General features: G+C 50.1%; 1 protein-coding gene across 8 annotated transcripts in view; it reads right to left on the bottom strand.

Annotated features, from left to right (window-relative positions):
* The window catches only part of NFIA (nuclear factor I A), a 250,327-nt gene extending 235,109 nt beyond the window's left edge, over nucleotides 1-15,218 (bottom strand). For all 8 annotated transcript variants that reach the window (XM_084528533.1, XM_084528535.1, XM_084528534.1 and 5 more), the window contains exons 1-2: nucleotides 15,061-15,218; nucleotides 8,875-9,406 (exon numbers count right to left, since the gene is read on the bottom strand). In XM_084528533.1, the coding sequence (XP_084384659.1) occupies nucleotides 8,875-9,406; nucleotides 15,061-15,087 (559 nt within the window). In that variant the 5' untranslated portion in view covers nucleotides 15,088-15,218. The remainder of the gene's footprint in view (nucleotides 1-8,874; nucleotides 9,407-15,060) is intronic.
* Between the last annotated feature and the right edge of the window lie 562 nt (nucleotides 15,219-15,780).

Raw genomic sequence — 15,780 nt, 5'->3', positions numbered from 1 at the left:
AGGTGTGATCCTTCTGCAAAAGCACACCAAGCCCTGCCCCGGGGCCTGCCGCAGATCTGTGCATTGCTGGCTGGGGTCTCAGAGAGAACAAAGTCCCTGGTGCCACTGGCCCGGCATGCAGAGCCCCACGGCATCAGCCAGAGCAAGGTGAGAAGGGCAGGGCAAAACCACCCCAGATAATGCTGGTGGCCTTCCTGGTGTGCCTGCTGGGCGTCCTGCTGGAGGACACCTCCATGACACGTCCTCTTGTGCACAAAGCGCTCACACAGCGGTAGTTTTGAATGACCTTTTCACACCATCGAAAAATCCGGAGCGCCAGCAAGTTTTATACCATTGACCTGACCAAGCAGCCACCAGGTACCAGGCTCGCGCAGCTCTCTCCAGTGCCATCGGCTCACCTGGCTGAATAATCCTGCCTTGGAAACCCACCAATCCAATGATAATTCTGTGATTCACTACAGATATATCTCACCCCAAAACATGAACATGCTGAAACATCCAATCATGTTCTGGCACGCATGCAAAAAAAAGCCCATGGCAACAAAGACGACAGCTTGCCAATGGCAGCTGCTGCACGCACACACAAAATTAAACTATATTCTTCTGAAAAGGGATATTATTATGGCATTTGTTTCCCCTCACCCATCACCCTCACCCATTCCCTCACAAAATAAGGGGGAAATATCAACATATATCATACATTAGGAGAGAAGGACAGAAAAAGAGATGGGCACTGCCCTTAGGAGGAATGGGATGGGCAGCACGGTTTTAGCAGCAGATGGAGCTGGGTGGATTGGGGCTGAATATACAGAGCTACCCTGAAATATCGGCTCACCTAAGAGTGTTGTGTTGTACATGCAAGTACAGTGTTCAGCCTTTATAATCTGTGGGGGAGGCCCACGGATACTAAATTTCAGTAAGTTTGGTCAAGCTGGCCTTCAGCTATAACACAAATCTGCAAAAGCACGCACATACATGAAATAACATCTGACGCTATTTATCTTGCTTCCTTTCTGTGGTGTTGGCCCCATCTGATGCCTGCCATGCTGTTATGCAATGCACGAGATAGCCGTCTCCTCACTTGTGAAGATAAATGTCATATCGGACCTCTGACATCATGTATTCTCCAAGTAATTATTTTTGATATCGTAAGAGTTATACAGGGTGCACAATAAAATTAAAAAGTAGAAAGCAAGGTTAATAAGATTATCATGTTGGTATAATAGGTAATGCATTTTGCAGTATATCCTTAAATCTGCCCTCTCAAAACATAATTAAATAACTGTGATTTATATTTTAAAGGAACGCAGACATGCAGTATATCCTCCTGCCCACATATGCTAATTGCTTTCAGCCCCAAAAATCACACAGTTGTTTGCAGCTTTTTAATCCTCATGTGTAAATAACCCGATCTGGGTCCGAGTTATGAACAATGAAGTCCAGGAAACTTTCAGAATAGCATGTCATTAAATCCGTCTTGATTTTATCTTGCTAATCCGATGGCACGGATGTGCACCAAAGGCCCACGGGGAAGAAGAAATGCCTGCCCGGGGCCCTCTGCACCGGCCCGAGGGCCACCTCTCCAGGTGGACGTGAAGGGCCTGGAGAAGACAGCGGCAGCCCCAGGAGGAACCCATGGAGGTACACCCTCAGGACACCCCTCCCAGGCCTTGCCAAAGGACCTATGTGCCCTGAGGGGGCGCAGGGACCACAGGCAACACACATCTCCATGCTTGGCTACGGGCACTTTTCCCAAATGCGAAAATGCAAGCGAGCAGCCTGCCAGCTCCTTTTCCATAGGCGCGAGCGTGCAGGACAGACCCAGCTGTAAAAAGAGCCTAAGATTCGCAATCTTTTCTCAAAAATCTAAGGTTTCCCTGAGCTCCAAGAGCCTCGGTGAGCAGGCCAGCCCCAGCCCACCTTCCCCATCCAGTGGGCAAAGCCCGGCTCGACGCAAACAAAGCAAGCCTGCTCCGTTCTCCATTTTGCACTCGCACACCCGAGCCTGGCACACAAAATGGAGGCCCCCATGCACCTCGCGGGCACGGACCTGCCCCGCGGCAGCCATGTCCTCCTGCCGTGTGCCCGACTGCCAGGCCTCTGTGCAGGGCTGAGCTCGTCCACCCATCCCCTGACACACACGTGGAGCCCCAGGGCTAGAAAGGCTCCCCAAAAACATAGAAATACATTGTTATATCTTCCCGCTGGACTACAGTGTGGTGAGGGGACTCACCGGGCTGGCACACTAAATGCTCCCACCCAATACATGGCTCAGACAAAGTTCCCCCGTACATCGTGTGTTATCAAGCCATCTTTTTGGTGGTTACCATTAATTAACAATAACCACAGATAAAATGCATGAAGAACACCACATGGACAGAGAAGCCAAAGCGATTCAGCCCCACCACCAACTCTCCCCTACCCAGAGTCCTCGCCATCATAAGGAAACACGCAGGGTCGGTTGCTGTTAGGAGGCTAAAATAATTTGCCCTGAATTTACAGCCTGTAATTTAATCTGCGGCTCAAGCTCCTGCCCACGCCAGGCTGAGTGGCGGTGGGGGCAGTGCCGGACCCACAGCCCTGGGCAAGGACACCCCAGCAGCAGCCCTACAAAGAATGGTCCCTGAGCCCCCACGGCCGACACCCCCAAGGGGCTGTGGTGTGGGGTGCGCAGGGCCGAGCACAGCCCCTGGGAGGAGGGCTGAGGGTTGGGAGAGCTGGGTTTTGTCTGCTGGTTGTGGCTGCCTGGGCCGCTACGTGGAGTGGAAGTGCTGAGGGGAGGAGGAGCTGCAGAGCAGCTCCAGGCAGGCAACGCGAGGGATGCCCTTTCCTTTACATCCGAATGGAGAGAAACATTGAAAATACATAATCATAATAATAAATAGTGGGTTTTATGAACAATTAGGATTCCAGTGTCTCTTTGAAGGGTTTGAAAAGCTGACATGATGTTTTGGGTTCTCCAGATTCAGCTTTGAGGCCTCAACCAAGAGAAACATTCAGCCCCGCTGTGTACAGCAGTGACCACAACAAAGATTGTGGTTTCTCCCACACTCGCCTTAAATAGATCTAAATTAATGCTATTCATCATTGGGTGGAAAAGAAGGGAAATATAAAAGTGCAGTCGCTTGTAGACAAGCCAGCAGCATTGGGTAACTCTCTCACCAACACACAAACCTCACTGCTCCGTATGTGCCGACTTCCATCCAAGGGCTTCTCCCAGCCCTGCACCTCCGGCCCCGCCTGGGCAGGAAGGCACGGAAACAGCAGGCTGTTCCCAGCCTAACCCATCACCTGGAAAACATCCTGGGCAGATTGCACACGTCTTCATCCAGTGTTTATTTGTTGTTGCTGTTGTTGTTGTTGGAGAAAGGGGAAAGCTAAACCACATGACTGAACTCCTGCCAGGGGTTCGTGATGGAGCAGACCGTCCGGAGTGCCGCACCAGTTAGTGTCCGCATTATCACGGATACTCACCGGCTCGGTTACAACGGCACGGGGAGCGCAGTTGTCCCGACCTAAATCCTGCTTCTGTCATCTCCTGCCCTGCAGAAAGCCGTCAGCCCCACTCCCCGAAACAGAACGTGTCGATAGATGGAGATATCTTTCTGTGCCATGCAGGGCGTGTAATTGCCGTGCAGCTGGATGCGCGCCGGCGATGGGTGGGTACAGGGAACTGGGGGTGCCGAGGAGCTGCAGCTTGCATCTCCCACATCCACTTCCAAGTGGGATACAGATGCAGGCTTCCAGCACTGGCATTGTACGGCAACCTCTTACCAGCCTTTTGCAGTAATGCAAAATCTGCCTTTTCCTCAAGGACAGAAACACCATGAGACAACCTAATTTCACTTTTTTTTTTCCTTAAATTTACACACATCTCACAATGGCCAAAATGAATGGAAAAAAAAAAAACAAAACAAAACAAAAAAAAAACAACATCCTATGAGCCTCCAAATCTCATCTAAATACCGGATTGTTCAGGTTCCCCCAGACACGTGCAGGGAGCCCAGCACACAGAACACGTATGAAGTACTTGCTGCAGAGCTGGCTGAACATTTTTTGGAAAAAGTAAATGCAATCCGTGTGTTCCGTAGAAATGCAGAGGGACCATTAACATCACAAACAAAACTTTAAAGACCGTTTCTGATGTATGCTGGAACAGCCATGTATTGGAATTATGCTTTCAAAAGCCTTATATAAGAAGGAAATGTCACGGATGCTTTAAAAGTCTTCAGATACGTGTAAAAACGACATATATATTACATATTATCTTCACAGAACAAACACCATTTGAAATGTGCCCCTTTTTAACTACCATTATGAGCTGTCTAAAGAGCATTTTGGTTGAAACTTGGGAGGAAAGGGGGAAAAAAAAAAAAAAAGCACTGATCTTACACCTGCTCTTTAGCAGTGGGAAGTGGGTTCTCAATCTGTTAACATGACCATCTGGCCAATCTGCATATCACGGCTATCTGGATTACTGTATGAAGGAATGACAATAACGTAGCCAAAACAAAAGTAAAATGCATCAAAAACTAACAGTAGCGCGGCCCTTTTGATTTTAAATTAAATAATAAATGTGCTATCACAGCAAAGCGAGGAAGTTATCTAAATAATTAAAAATGAGCCTTCGCTACGGCGTAATTAAGTAAACAATATGGTGTGCGTTCTATATGAGCCGGCAATAGTTTCCACAGCCGAACACCAGACTTTTGCAAAGCAGATCGCAGGAGCTGGAGACGCTGCGACAGCTCTTTCCGTGATGTACGGTATTGTCAGAACACCTCTCACACCGCTGCAACGCGCCGGACCGGCTGCGGCTATTAGCGGGATTAATGCAGCAACAATCAATAACAATTGTACTAAAAGATTACGGTGCAAAGTGTGATGTACCTTTCTGATGCGGAGCTAAGTGATACCTCCATGGGTATTTTGACTACCTGCAGTCGTTTGCTTTATGAACCAATCTTCACGTTATTTCGACTGGGGCATCTTTGTGATGGTCCAAGCAGAAATATTTTAAATCTGCCACTCGGAACATCAAGTGGGCCTGCCTAAAGTTCAAGGTCATGCGTTATATACTGTTACCCAGGCAATTGGCCATAGAGCATATTTAGACCCTAAGTAAATTTTCATAGTCGCAGGAATAAAGCTGACTTCTTGCTCCTTCTCTGACTCCTATTCTAAGTATTAAGAGAGTCAGAAAAAATAACTCACTTAAATAAAAAGCCATTCCCCGGTTTTACTAAAATTCCAGGTTTTTAGACGCCTGTCCAAAAGATTAAGAGATTTTCTCCGCCACAAATATGTGGCTAGCTCAACTCTCGCCCAAAGCACGTAACGAGGTCTATCAAAAAAAAAATAAAAATAAATAAATAAAAAAATCGGGCATCGCAGTGTCAATTCCTGTCGCCTGCCATCCGGCTCTGCCCACTGATGGAGTCTCTAAAAACTGTGACCTTTCACAAAATTTAACTACTTCCATTGCGAATCCTTCCTCCAATCTGATCACATTAGCAGAAGGAACTCCAAAGCAGTAAAAAACTCCAGAAAGTTCTCGGTTGAGTGCCTACTAATGAACAAAGGTTAACTTTATCTAAAAGGTCAAATGCCTGGTGGCTAAGGTTGTGACCTTAACAACTTAAATTGTGACCTTGCCACGTGCCTAGTATATTGTAGATTCTGATACAGATCATCTGGTAAAGGACTGGCCATAAATTAGCTTTACTGTTTGACTCCCACAAAGAAAACGGTTTGCCACAATGGTTTCCAACTTGTCATTTGATACAAGCGTAGAATAAGTGAAAACTAAAAAGCAAACCCAAGTTTAGGGTATGAAAATGCCGCCTGCTTTTAGTTAAGCAGATTAGAAACTGCAAACTGAGAGCAATACTCTAAATTTCAATACATTTTTTGGTCAACCTCTAATTCACAAAACACCGATCTTCTTTTCCTTTCCTCTCCCTTCCTTTCCTTTTTTTTTTTTTTTTTTAAACGAAAATGACATGTAGTTTGTGTATTTGCATATTTCTGTTTTTTCTTTCTAGCCAGTTCTTAAAGAGAATAATTGATTTCAGTAGCTTTGTAAGAAGCACCATTTAAATCTGAGCACATGTGTTCTCTTACAGATGATAGTGCCTACTGAAGAAAAAGCGTGGATTCAAAGCAATAATTATCGTACATGTTTAGAAGGAAAGGGAGATCTCACTGCTGAAGTCATCTCGAATAAGGCATCTTGGAAGAGAATGCTCCCCCCAACAAAAAGAAGAAGAGGGAAAAAAAAAAAAAAAAAGGGAGAAGAAAAAGAGAAGCAAGCACTATGGGTGAAAAGGTCACAATGGTTTTGGCACATATCTTCAAGCACGTTTTGGAGTCTGTGCCTCCTGCCAATACTGGCAACTTCTCAAAACTTTTAAGGAGGTAAAAACATTGTTTAGTGTTTACAAATCTTCTGTACTATAGCAGATGCTTGTCAAATCCGCTATATGTAAGTTGACCAGCCTACCTAATATCTGTGCTGGCGACATCCTCCTCAGAGCTAACGGGTCCATACATTTCTGGAGGCAGCTCTGATGGAGTTTGAGACAAAGGACCCTTAATATTTTTCTTTTGTAATTTTCCTGTTGCGCACACGGCACAAGCTGCCATTACTGCGGGTCTGCGGGAACCAATGGCTGGCAACTTGGCCAATGTTCAGGTGTAACAAAGACTGCTGGGATACATCGGAGGGGGGAAAAAAGCGAGGAAAAAGGGAAAAAAAAGAAAAGGTAGCCTACGGATGGTGCTTCCAGCACACCTCCGTGAAGCGACACAGGCGACGGCTACCCTGTGCCACCTCCTAAAAAATCGCTCGGTCCCCCTCGGCGGCGCGGTGCCGCAGCGAAGCCGCAGCACGCACCAGTGCGCTGCGAGCACAATGCGCTGCGAACAAGCAGCAAACGACAGCCAAAATATGAAGCGGCGCGGTCTGCACGAGCGGGTTTGCCGCCTGAACAAAACCGTGAACCTCCACGGGGAAAGATCTGAAGCCTCGCACCAACTTTCCACGGCAAACAGCTAGCCCGGAGAACAATTAGTGCAATCACTGCCTGTTGACAATGAACGCAGAAATAAATAAGAGTTCGCTATCAAGGCGAGTGTTTGCCAACAGCACGCTGATAAGATGGTATATCCCTAATCACAATATTGAACTTTTACAACGTCTCTCGCCTGACTACTGCAACAGGAAGAGAACCCTCTGGTCCCTTGCAGCACTCACACGCCTGGATTTTCCCTTTTCTCCCCATCTCGTGTCCCTGGGAGCTTCCCCGCAGGCTCACCCCAGACCTCTGCTTTCTGTTGGCACCCCTTGCCCTTTGCAGCAGGCTGCTCCGCATTTAGGAAACGCAATACGGACCGGCACTTACTGGCCTCGTGCCCTAAATAAACCTAACCAACAGCAAGGTGGTGGTGCCCGGGCTGCCAGCACGGCTCTGGGCACGGAGGAGAGCAGGGCAGCGAGCCCCCCCGGCCCCTCGGTTGGGGCCGTGCCCCCCGTCCCCTTCTCCCTTTGGTTAGCCACGATCGGTAATCCTTGCTCCGGCATGCCACGTAATAAATCGCAGAGCAAATAAATCCCTTTCCACAATATTTGCCTAGCTCCCTCCTGCCAGAAACGTGCACTATGATTTAACCGCGTCGCACCTAAGTGCAAAGCAAATCTGGCAGCTTATCGGAGGGAAGTGGCACGAGGATGCTCGAAGTCCTTCCCGAGGGCAGGCTGCGTCGAGAACATCGCAGCCGCACGTCTCCACCAGCACCACGGGGATGCGGTGCAGAAAACTTCGGGATGCTCAAAACTTTCTACGCCCCCCTTCAAAAAAAAAAAACGTGGTGTCGAAAATGCTGACTCCCAGCGCTGCAATTCTCTAAGTTTTCTTATAGATAAATATTTATATATACGTGGCCTGTACAAATATGATCCCACCCTCGCCCCTCTTCTTTGTTCTCTCGGCCTGCCCAACCCCTCCACTTGCAGGTCAGCCCTACGTGCATCCTACATGCGTTCCATATAAGAAGACCAGGGCCTAGCACACCATACGCTCACATTTTTCTGCAATACAGTCACTCGAAGGACATACAATAGCACACTATTTTATCCCGCCATCCCACTGCACATCCTCTAACACCTCGAGGCAACCCCCGGGCAGGCTGAGCTTGGTGCTGGAGGCCCCAACATTTTCAGTTTCATCACAGATCAAAACACTTCAGCCCTCCCCACACACAGTGTTACCCAACGAGGAGTTTGTTTCAAGAACTGCATGTATATTTCATGTATAAACTGATGTTTCACTTTGTGTGTTTTTTTTTTTTTAAATGCTGTTGACCTCGTTGTCCTAAAATGATGACCCCAAATTTGTTTGCGGCACCTTCCAGACCCAGCTGCCTTGGCTGCCTACTGGGGGGCTCTTCTCCCTTTTTCCCCTATGTGGGGTTTGCATTCCCATGTGGGTGAGGATGCCTGGCAGCCCTGACCTCGGGAACCCCTCGCCCTCTCAGGATTGATATAAACAAAGTTTATTTAAACAGTAAAAATTAAAAAAATAAATCGCTCTGCGTTCCCTCCACCGCAGAAAATAGGAAGCCCGGATAACACTTGAGAAAGGATGCCCCAAAACGCCCATCTGCCGTTAACCCCAGGAAAACGAGAGCCTGCTTTTAAGCAGCTGCACGAGAAAGGCCAGCGAAAAAGGGCGAATTTGGGGCCGGGCGATGCCGGCGGCCGCGCTCCCTCCCGCCTCGCGCCGCTCATGCAGCCGTGGCCGGGGCCCGGCACCCGAAACCGCTGAGGCCGGGAGGACCGCGAGAGTTGGAGAAGTTGTATATAAACGCACTTACCTGCTGCGTGCACAAAGTATGCCAAATATAAATCGAGTTCCTTAACAGAAACTCCTATATGGTGGGGCTGTACGCACAGCCCGGGGTTAGAGCACTGTGGGGACTTTACAAGGCGCTCGCCATCAGTACTTTCGAGCGGAATACCTTTAAATAAAATCACCATAACGAGGTCCAACCTCCAGACCTTATCTGCCTGGCGAAGGCAGTCAATTCTTCTCATCTTGCCCTTCTGGTCTGGATTGGAAAGGACGCAACACGGAGGCTTTTTTCCTGTGACTGTGAGAACAAAATCCTCCCGAAATTCAGGCCTGATATCTTTCCGGAGCTTTGCCAGAAGTCTGGATGCCCATTTTTGCTTTACCTCGGGTTTTTCACTTAGCAGTTCGTCCTTCACGGCTCTCTCTTCCTCTTTTGACATGCGTTTCTCATGTTTTTTGAAGTATTTTCTTTTTCGGGCTTGCAGGTTGAACCACGTGTACGCAAACGCTCGGACGTGAGGCAGAAGTGCTTCGATGAAGGGATGAAATTCATCCTGAAAAAGTCACAGAGAAGCGTCGATGTCACGCAAAACCACCAACAAAGCCCGACGAAAGCCTCCAGACGGGGGGAAGGCGAGAATTACGGCCGAGCTCAGCCGTCTCCCCCCGACCCACCGACAGCTGCCCCTGCTCCTCGCCCCGACCCTCGGAAAAGCGAGCGGCCACTCGAGACAGGGTGGCGATGGGGCAAGGATCGGGCCCCCCTCGTGAACTTCAGGTTTCTTTAAAAAAAGGGGAGAATGAGTTAAAAGCCAACAGCCACGCTGCGGCGTGGGGACCTGAGCCCATTCGCGGAGCGCGTATCTCCCTTTGCTCTCTCCCTGACCCCGCTGCTTGCGGTGTAGCCAGCGTATGCCCGCCAATTTGGCAAATTCTAAACATTTGGATGCCAATCAATGTTTGTATGGGGAAGTCTAAAGTATAGTAAAACTTTCCCTAAGATATATTTGGAAATAGCAGCGCGCGGTATAGTAACGTGCCGATAGAGCTGCGTATAGGAATACAATGAAGGGAGCTTTTCTCTCTGTTTCCCAAACCATACAGGGATGAGAAAGTACCGCGGCCCGTCTGCACATTTATCCCGCCTGCTCGGCAGTCACTAATGCAAAAATCTTAGAAAACACAAAGTTTTATTTTTTTTAAAGAAAGTTAGGATTATATTCTGTGAAAAAAAAATAAAAACGTGGTATTAAGGCGTATCGAAACACAACAAACTTTCTATAAACTAAAAGGAGACTTGAAAAATCAAAAATTGCTGTGACAGAAAACCTTAGCGCGACTCGTGCAAATAGGTCAAGAATTATTTTTTTTAATTTTTTTTAGACACGCTCTGTCATATTTTCACATATTTAAAAAGAAAATGCTGTTCTTGGAAAGTTACTTTTGCCACCCAGAGACACTGCTCGTTTTGTGGAACGGCGTGTTAGAGATCACCCCCCTCTCCTCGACACAAAAGTAATCCCGATTAAAATTATGCTGACGTTAAAAAAAAAAAAAAAAAATGCAAGAAAGACACCCCCCTCCCCTTTTCTTTTGTAAAATAAATAAATAAATAAATGAACACAAAGCAAAACAATAAACATATACACGTATCACGGTGCACGCGGGGCCGTACAGAGCCTGTGGGGCCTGATCCAGCGCCGCGTGCAGGGCCGGCCCTGCTCCCAGAGGCCGAGCGCCTCCACGCCTCAGGATTGGGCCCTCCAGGGGGGGAAAATAAAAGTAATTTGTACAACGTTTCTCCCAGCATGGCGAAAGCCAACCAGTGCTTAATCTTGCAAGACAACACTGGGGATTTTTCAGCTTAACTAACTTTTTTTTTTTTTTTTAATTATCCCATGGAGTACGTTTCCTACCCAAATCATTTCAGGTTGTTGTAAATATGACTAAAGCAGACATCTCATGTCCTTTCCGTACCTTATTTTAACTTACATTTTCCTTGCAAAAACTTATGAAAAATTGAGAAATCGATAGTAGAAATACCCAGCAGCAAAATTCTGTCGTAATTCAAGGGCTTCTATTGGCTTCCCAAAAGGTTTCACTCCACTTATTCTGAGAGGCCCTAAAATTGTAAATACCTAAATCTATATGTAGTTTTGCAGCATTTATTTTAATTTTAAACACAGACTGTTAGAAACTGCCCCAAATGGCATAATCTATTTCATCATAGCACAGCAGCAGCGCGGCAGCAATCACAAGTACTATGGATGATTATTAAAACCTAAGCAGGTAAAATAAAATAAATCACTCCAATGATTGACACATTCCTTTTTTTTTTTTTTTTTTTTTTTTTACTCCCCTCCTCTACTAGAAAAGATCTTAGTTTCAAATTTCAGCAAAGTTTAGGGGGAAAAAAAAAAAAAAAAGATTGCTGCGAGTTTGCAGTCGGTAGATTCGAAAAGTGGGAGAAGGCACAATCAGAGCACATGGAGCTGCTCTCCCCCCCCGAGAAAGAGCTCTCACAGGAAAGAAAGATAAAAACTACAGGTCCCTGTGAGCTATTAAAAATAATAAATCCACACTTCTGCTCCCTCCTGTCCTTCCCCTGCCCTGCTCGGAGGGAGCCACGAAGGAAAAAAGGCCTTTTGTCGAGGCCAAGTTTATCTGCTAAGGTACACACAGCAGACGCTGGACGGACCTACAATGAGGCAGGGGATTGCTTTAAGCATTAATGGTTTCTGAACACGTCTGGGTATATCCTGAAATATTTTAACTTTTCTGCTTTAAGCAGCGCTTTGTCCTGACTGATCTCATGTGCTCGGGACTTTTTTGGCTCGACGCTGGATGCTATCCAAGAGCGAGCTGCTTTAACCTGCGCTAAAGCCGATTTCTACGGCGTGAACCTGAACGGGGAGGTAAAAGCAACACCCGAAGGAAAAAAAAAAAAAAAAAAAAAAAAAAGGAGAAAAAAAAAAAAAAAAAACTTTTAAAAGATCTGGGGAGAAAAAAAAAGAAATGGAAAAAAATAAGGTATGCTTCAGTGTGCAGCCAGGGTCCGCTCTGAAGCGGTCCCATGGCTGAAGTAAATGAGAAGCGGCGCTGCTCGGCTCGAGGTGAGCACGTCCGTGCCAGGCTCCAATGTGTCTTTTCAAAATGGTGTACGGCGAGAAAAGGTTAATGACTCATAAACAGACTAACTTTCAAACTGTCTTCCTAGACACGGTCCTCCGTAAAAGCGCGCCGCCGAAATCTCGGCGTCGAGATATTAGCACAGGCGAAGTGGAAATAAAAGCACTCAGGACGGATCAAACAAATTGTGCTGGAAGCGGGGAGGGGGGGGAGCGGTTCCTGCACAATACAATTATTTATTTCAGTGTTATTATAGCAAAAAAAAAAAAAAAAAAGTTTTGGAAATGTGTCAATGCAAGTGTGCTAACAGATGTGCAGACTTGTCTGCAGCCTCGCTGCAAAACACACGGATTTTAAGAAACTCGTGCAAAAAAGAGATGATCTTTGCCTTTCCCCAAGTTAGCTCTAAGGGAAACTTTCAGAGTATTTGATAAAGACGTTTGCTTTCCCCCCTCGGCGCCTGATGGGTCACCTAAAAATAAAAGGCACAGGAAAACTGGCAAGGCGAGCATAAAGAGAAAGTTTTCCCTGCAATACTCCCCAAAGTTGGAGGACACAGCTCTGCAGAGCGCTGCCTGTTCCTAAGCAGCACCTCGAATTTGGGCCGCACGATTCTGCGTCTGCTCGCACCGCAAGTCTCGGCTGCTCTGCAGAAAGGTGCAAAAAAGCACGACAAAAGAGCCCCAAAACCCGACCGAGGAGGCTCGCCATAATGTAACGCTGCAGAGGAGTCTTTTGAAACAATATATTCGAGCTGATCTTTTTGAAATTAAGCCAGCTACAGCGACCCTTGTTAATATTTTTACAATCCATTTGCTTGTAAATCTATTAGGAGATGTGCATATGTTCCCCAACTCGTCCCTAGATCTGCAGCAGATATGTAAATGGAACGATGTTTAGATTTTCCTGACAGTTGCTACAAAATGCTCATGCCATTTCAGTTACAGTGCTTGGATAAATACGCTCTTAACTATGATTTCTGTTTGTTTTCCTTTTCTAACCCACTTTCTAAAGCTTTCCCTTTAAATCTGAACCCAAACTTAACAGCAACAAAAAAAATCCCCCTTCCAAAACTCCTATCGCTAAAAGCTCCAAGGAGTCCCGAAAGGCAAAATAGCAAATTGCTTGCAATTGGCGGGGACTTGCCCCCTTTTTCCACCGAAAATGACAGAATCACCTCACTGATCCTTCCGAGGGAAGAGTTTGTCAGGAGGCCTCTAATCCTCGCCTTACTTTTCCAAATGTGCAACAAGAATGCGAGATTTGCACAACCGGCAGCGCTGCTGGCTTTTGTCTGGGCTTTTTTTTTTTTTGGGGGGGGGGGGGAGGTAGGAAAAAAATAAAAAAGAAGGGGGGGGTACTGAGACAACGACCAACGGGCCCATGGCTTTTATTTTCTCCCCTTCGTGTGCAACTGGGCCTACCGAGGGCGAGGAGCCCCGGTGGGGCCGGGGAGAGGTGGCGATGCCCGGTGCCCCCGGGCAGGGCGCTGCGCTCCCCCCTGCAGCCCCGGGGCTGTCGGAGGCCGGAGCTGGCAGGGAGAGGAGCGAAGTTTGGCCGGGCCCTTGCTCGGAGCCGCAGCTCCGTGCCCTGCAAAGTGCCCCCCGGCCCCGTTCTCCCCCCCCCGAGGCCGTGAGGCTCCGGGCAAGCAGCGGCGGCTCCGGGCTGAGCGCTGCAAGCGGGGCGCCCCGACTGGGAGGCTGGGGGGGGGGACGCAAAGAGAAGGGAGCCCCCCGAAGTTTGGGCAGCCGCCTGCCCTCTCGCTGCCTTTCGTCGCTTTATTTAATTTTTTATTTATTTTTTTTTTTCCTGGCCAGAAAGAGCCCGGAGAGGCTTTCTCACCGGGCTGTAAAAAAAAAGAAAAAAAAAAAAAAAAAGCGAAAAAAAAATATTCAAAAATATGCATTCAAATTAAATTAGTGAGAATAATGTAGGCAAAAATCTCCTGCAGGAGGAAATAATCTGGGGTTTGAGTCCGCCACAAAGCGTTTCCTCGTTAAACCATTATATCCTGCTAATTGAAGGTGTGCAATTTAGCGTCCTGCAGCAGGGAGCGGGCAGGGGGGGGGCGGGCGGCGCTCCGCGGCCGCGCAACCCCGGGGGCACCGCGGGGACCCCCCCCCGGGTCCCCTCGTTCCCGGCCGCAGCTCCCCGCAAACGGGGCCCGGGGGGGGCGCAAAAGTTGCGCCGAGTCCCGCGGGCGGCTGAAGGGGAAGGGGGGGGGTGAGGCACGCACCCGCACCCCGAAACAAGTTTGCGGGAGGCGTGCGGGGGGCGTGCGGGGGGTGTCCCCCCCAAAATTGCGCGCAACTCCCCAAGCTCCCCGCGCAGCGCGGCCGCCCCGGGGCCGTGCGCGGCTGCTGCGCGCTGCTCCGCGGGGCCGTGCGGGGCCGATCGTGCCCCGCGTGTCCCGTGGGTGCCCCCCGCGTGTCCGTCCCCCCCTTTTCCTTTTCCACGCACCCCCCCCACCCCCCTCCCCGGCCGCCCCCGCCGCCGGCTCGTAAACAAAAGTGCGGAGTTCGGGGCGGGGGAGCCGGCGTGTCGGGTGGGGAGGGCAGGGAAGGGAAGAAGGGGAAAAAAAAAAGGGGGAAAAGGGGAAGAAGGGAAGGGGAAAGAAGGGAAGGAGGGAAGGGAAAGGAAGGGGAAGGGAGGGAAGGAAGGAGGGCAGCGGGGGCACCGCGGGGCGCAGCGGCGGCCGGGGCGCTCCGGCGCCGGCATCGATCGCGGATGACCAAGCACGGCGGGGCCGCGGCGGCAGCGGTGCGGGGGGCATCCCGCAAAGCCCCGCGCCCGCACGGCCCCCCCCATACACACACCCCCCCCCTTATTAATTAAGCCGTTAATAAGTAGGCGCCATTAGCCATGTGCCGCCGCAAATGGCCGTGCGGGGAAAGGGGGTATGGGGAGAGAGAGAAGAGGGGGGTGTGCGTGGGGGGGAGATGCAAGGGAAAGGCACCGAAGTGAAGTTTCGGCGAGCCGCCCCCTGCCCCTGCCCCGGCGCACACGCGGCCCCCCCCCGACCCCCCCCTCGACCCCCCCCCCAGCAGCGCCGGCCCCACCGCGCCCCGGCACCGCTTACCTGGGTGAGACAGAGCGGAGAATACATGTCTGCTGCGGGGGGCTGCGGGCTGGAGGTGTGCGTGTGCGGGGACACAGGGAGACAGAGGGGGAGAGGAGGGGAGGGGGGCGGAGGGGGGGGGGGGGGACAGAGGGAGAGAGAGAGAGAGAGAGAGAGAGAGAGAGGGGAGAAAAAAAAAAAAAAAAAAAAAAAAAGAGGAGAGGAGAGAGAGAGAGAGAGAGAGAAGAGGAGAGAGGAGGGGGAGCCCCGAGCCTGCTTCTTGCTTTCACATTTCCAACTCTGCCAAACTGCAGCCGGCGCGGAGCCGCTCCATGAGCCGAACTTTAACCCCGCCTCGACTTAGCCCCGCACTAGGCGCTCGGCACGCCCGCCCGGCTGGGGCTGAGGGGCATAGCGCTGCCTGCCCGCTGCGCGCTGCTCGCTGCGCGCCCCCCCCCCTTTCTGCGCTCCGCCGCCGCCGCCGCCGCCGCGGCCCCCGCTCCGCGCCCGCTGCGCTCCCCTCCGCGCCGCCCGCTCTGCGCCGCGCCGCCCGCCCGCTCCGCGCCGCCCGCGGGGGCGGGGAGGGGCGGGGAGGGGGCTGCGGCCGCCGCCTCCCTCCGCCCCGCCGCCCCGCAGCGCGCCCGGCCGCGGGGAGAGAGCCGCGGGGGCGCCGCAAACTTTGTGGTTTTCGGGTTTTTCTTTTTTTTGGGGGTTTTTGGTTTGGTTGTGTTTTTTTTTTTT

The sequence above is a fragment of the Aythya ferina genome (assembly GCF_964211825.1).
Source record: "Aythya ferina genome assembly, chromosome: 8".
Taxonomy (NCBI): domain Eukaryota; kingdom Metazoa; phylum Chordata; class Aves; order Anseriformes; family Anatidae; genus Aythya; species Aythya ferina.
This window is presented reverse-complemented; position numbering and strand designations above follow the sequence as displayed.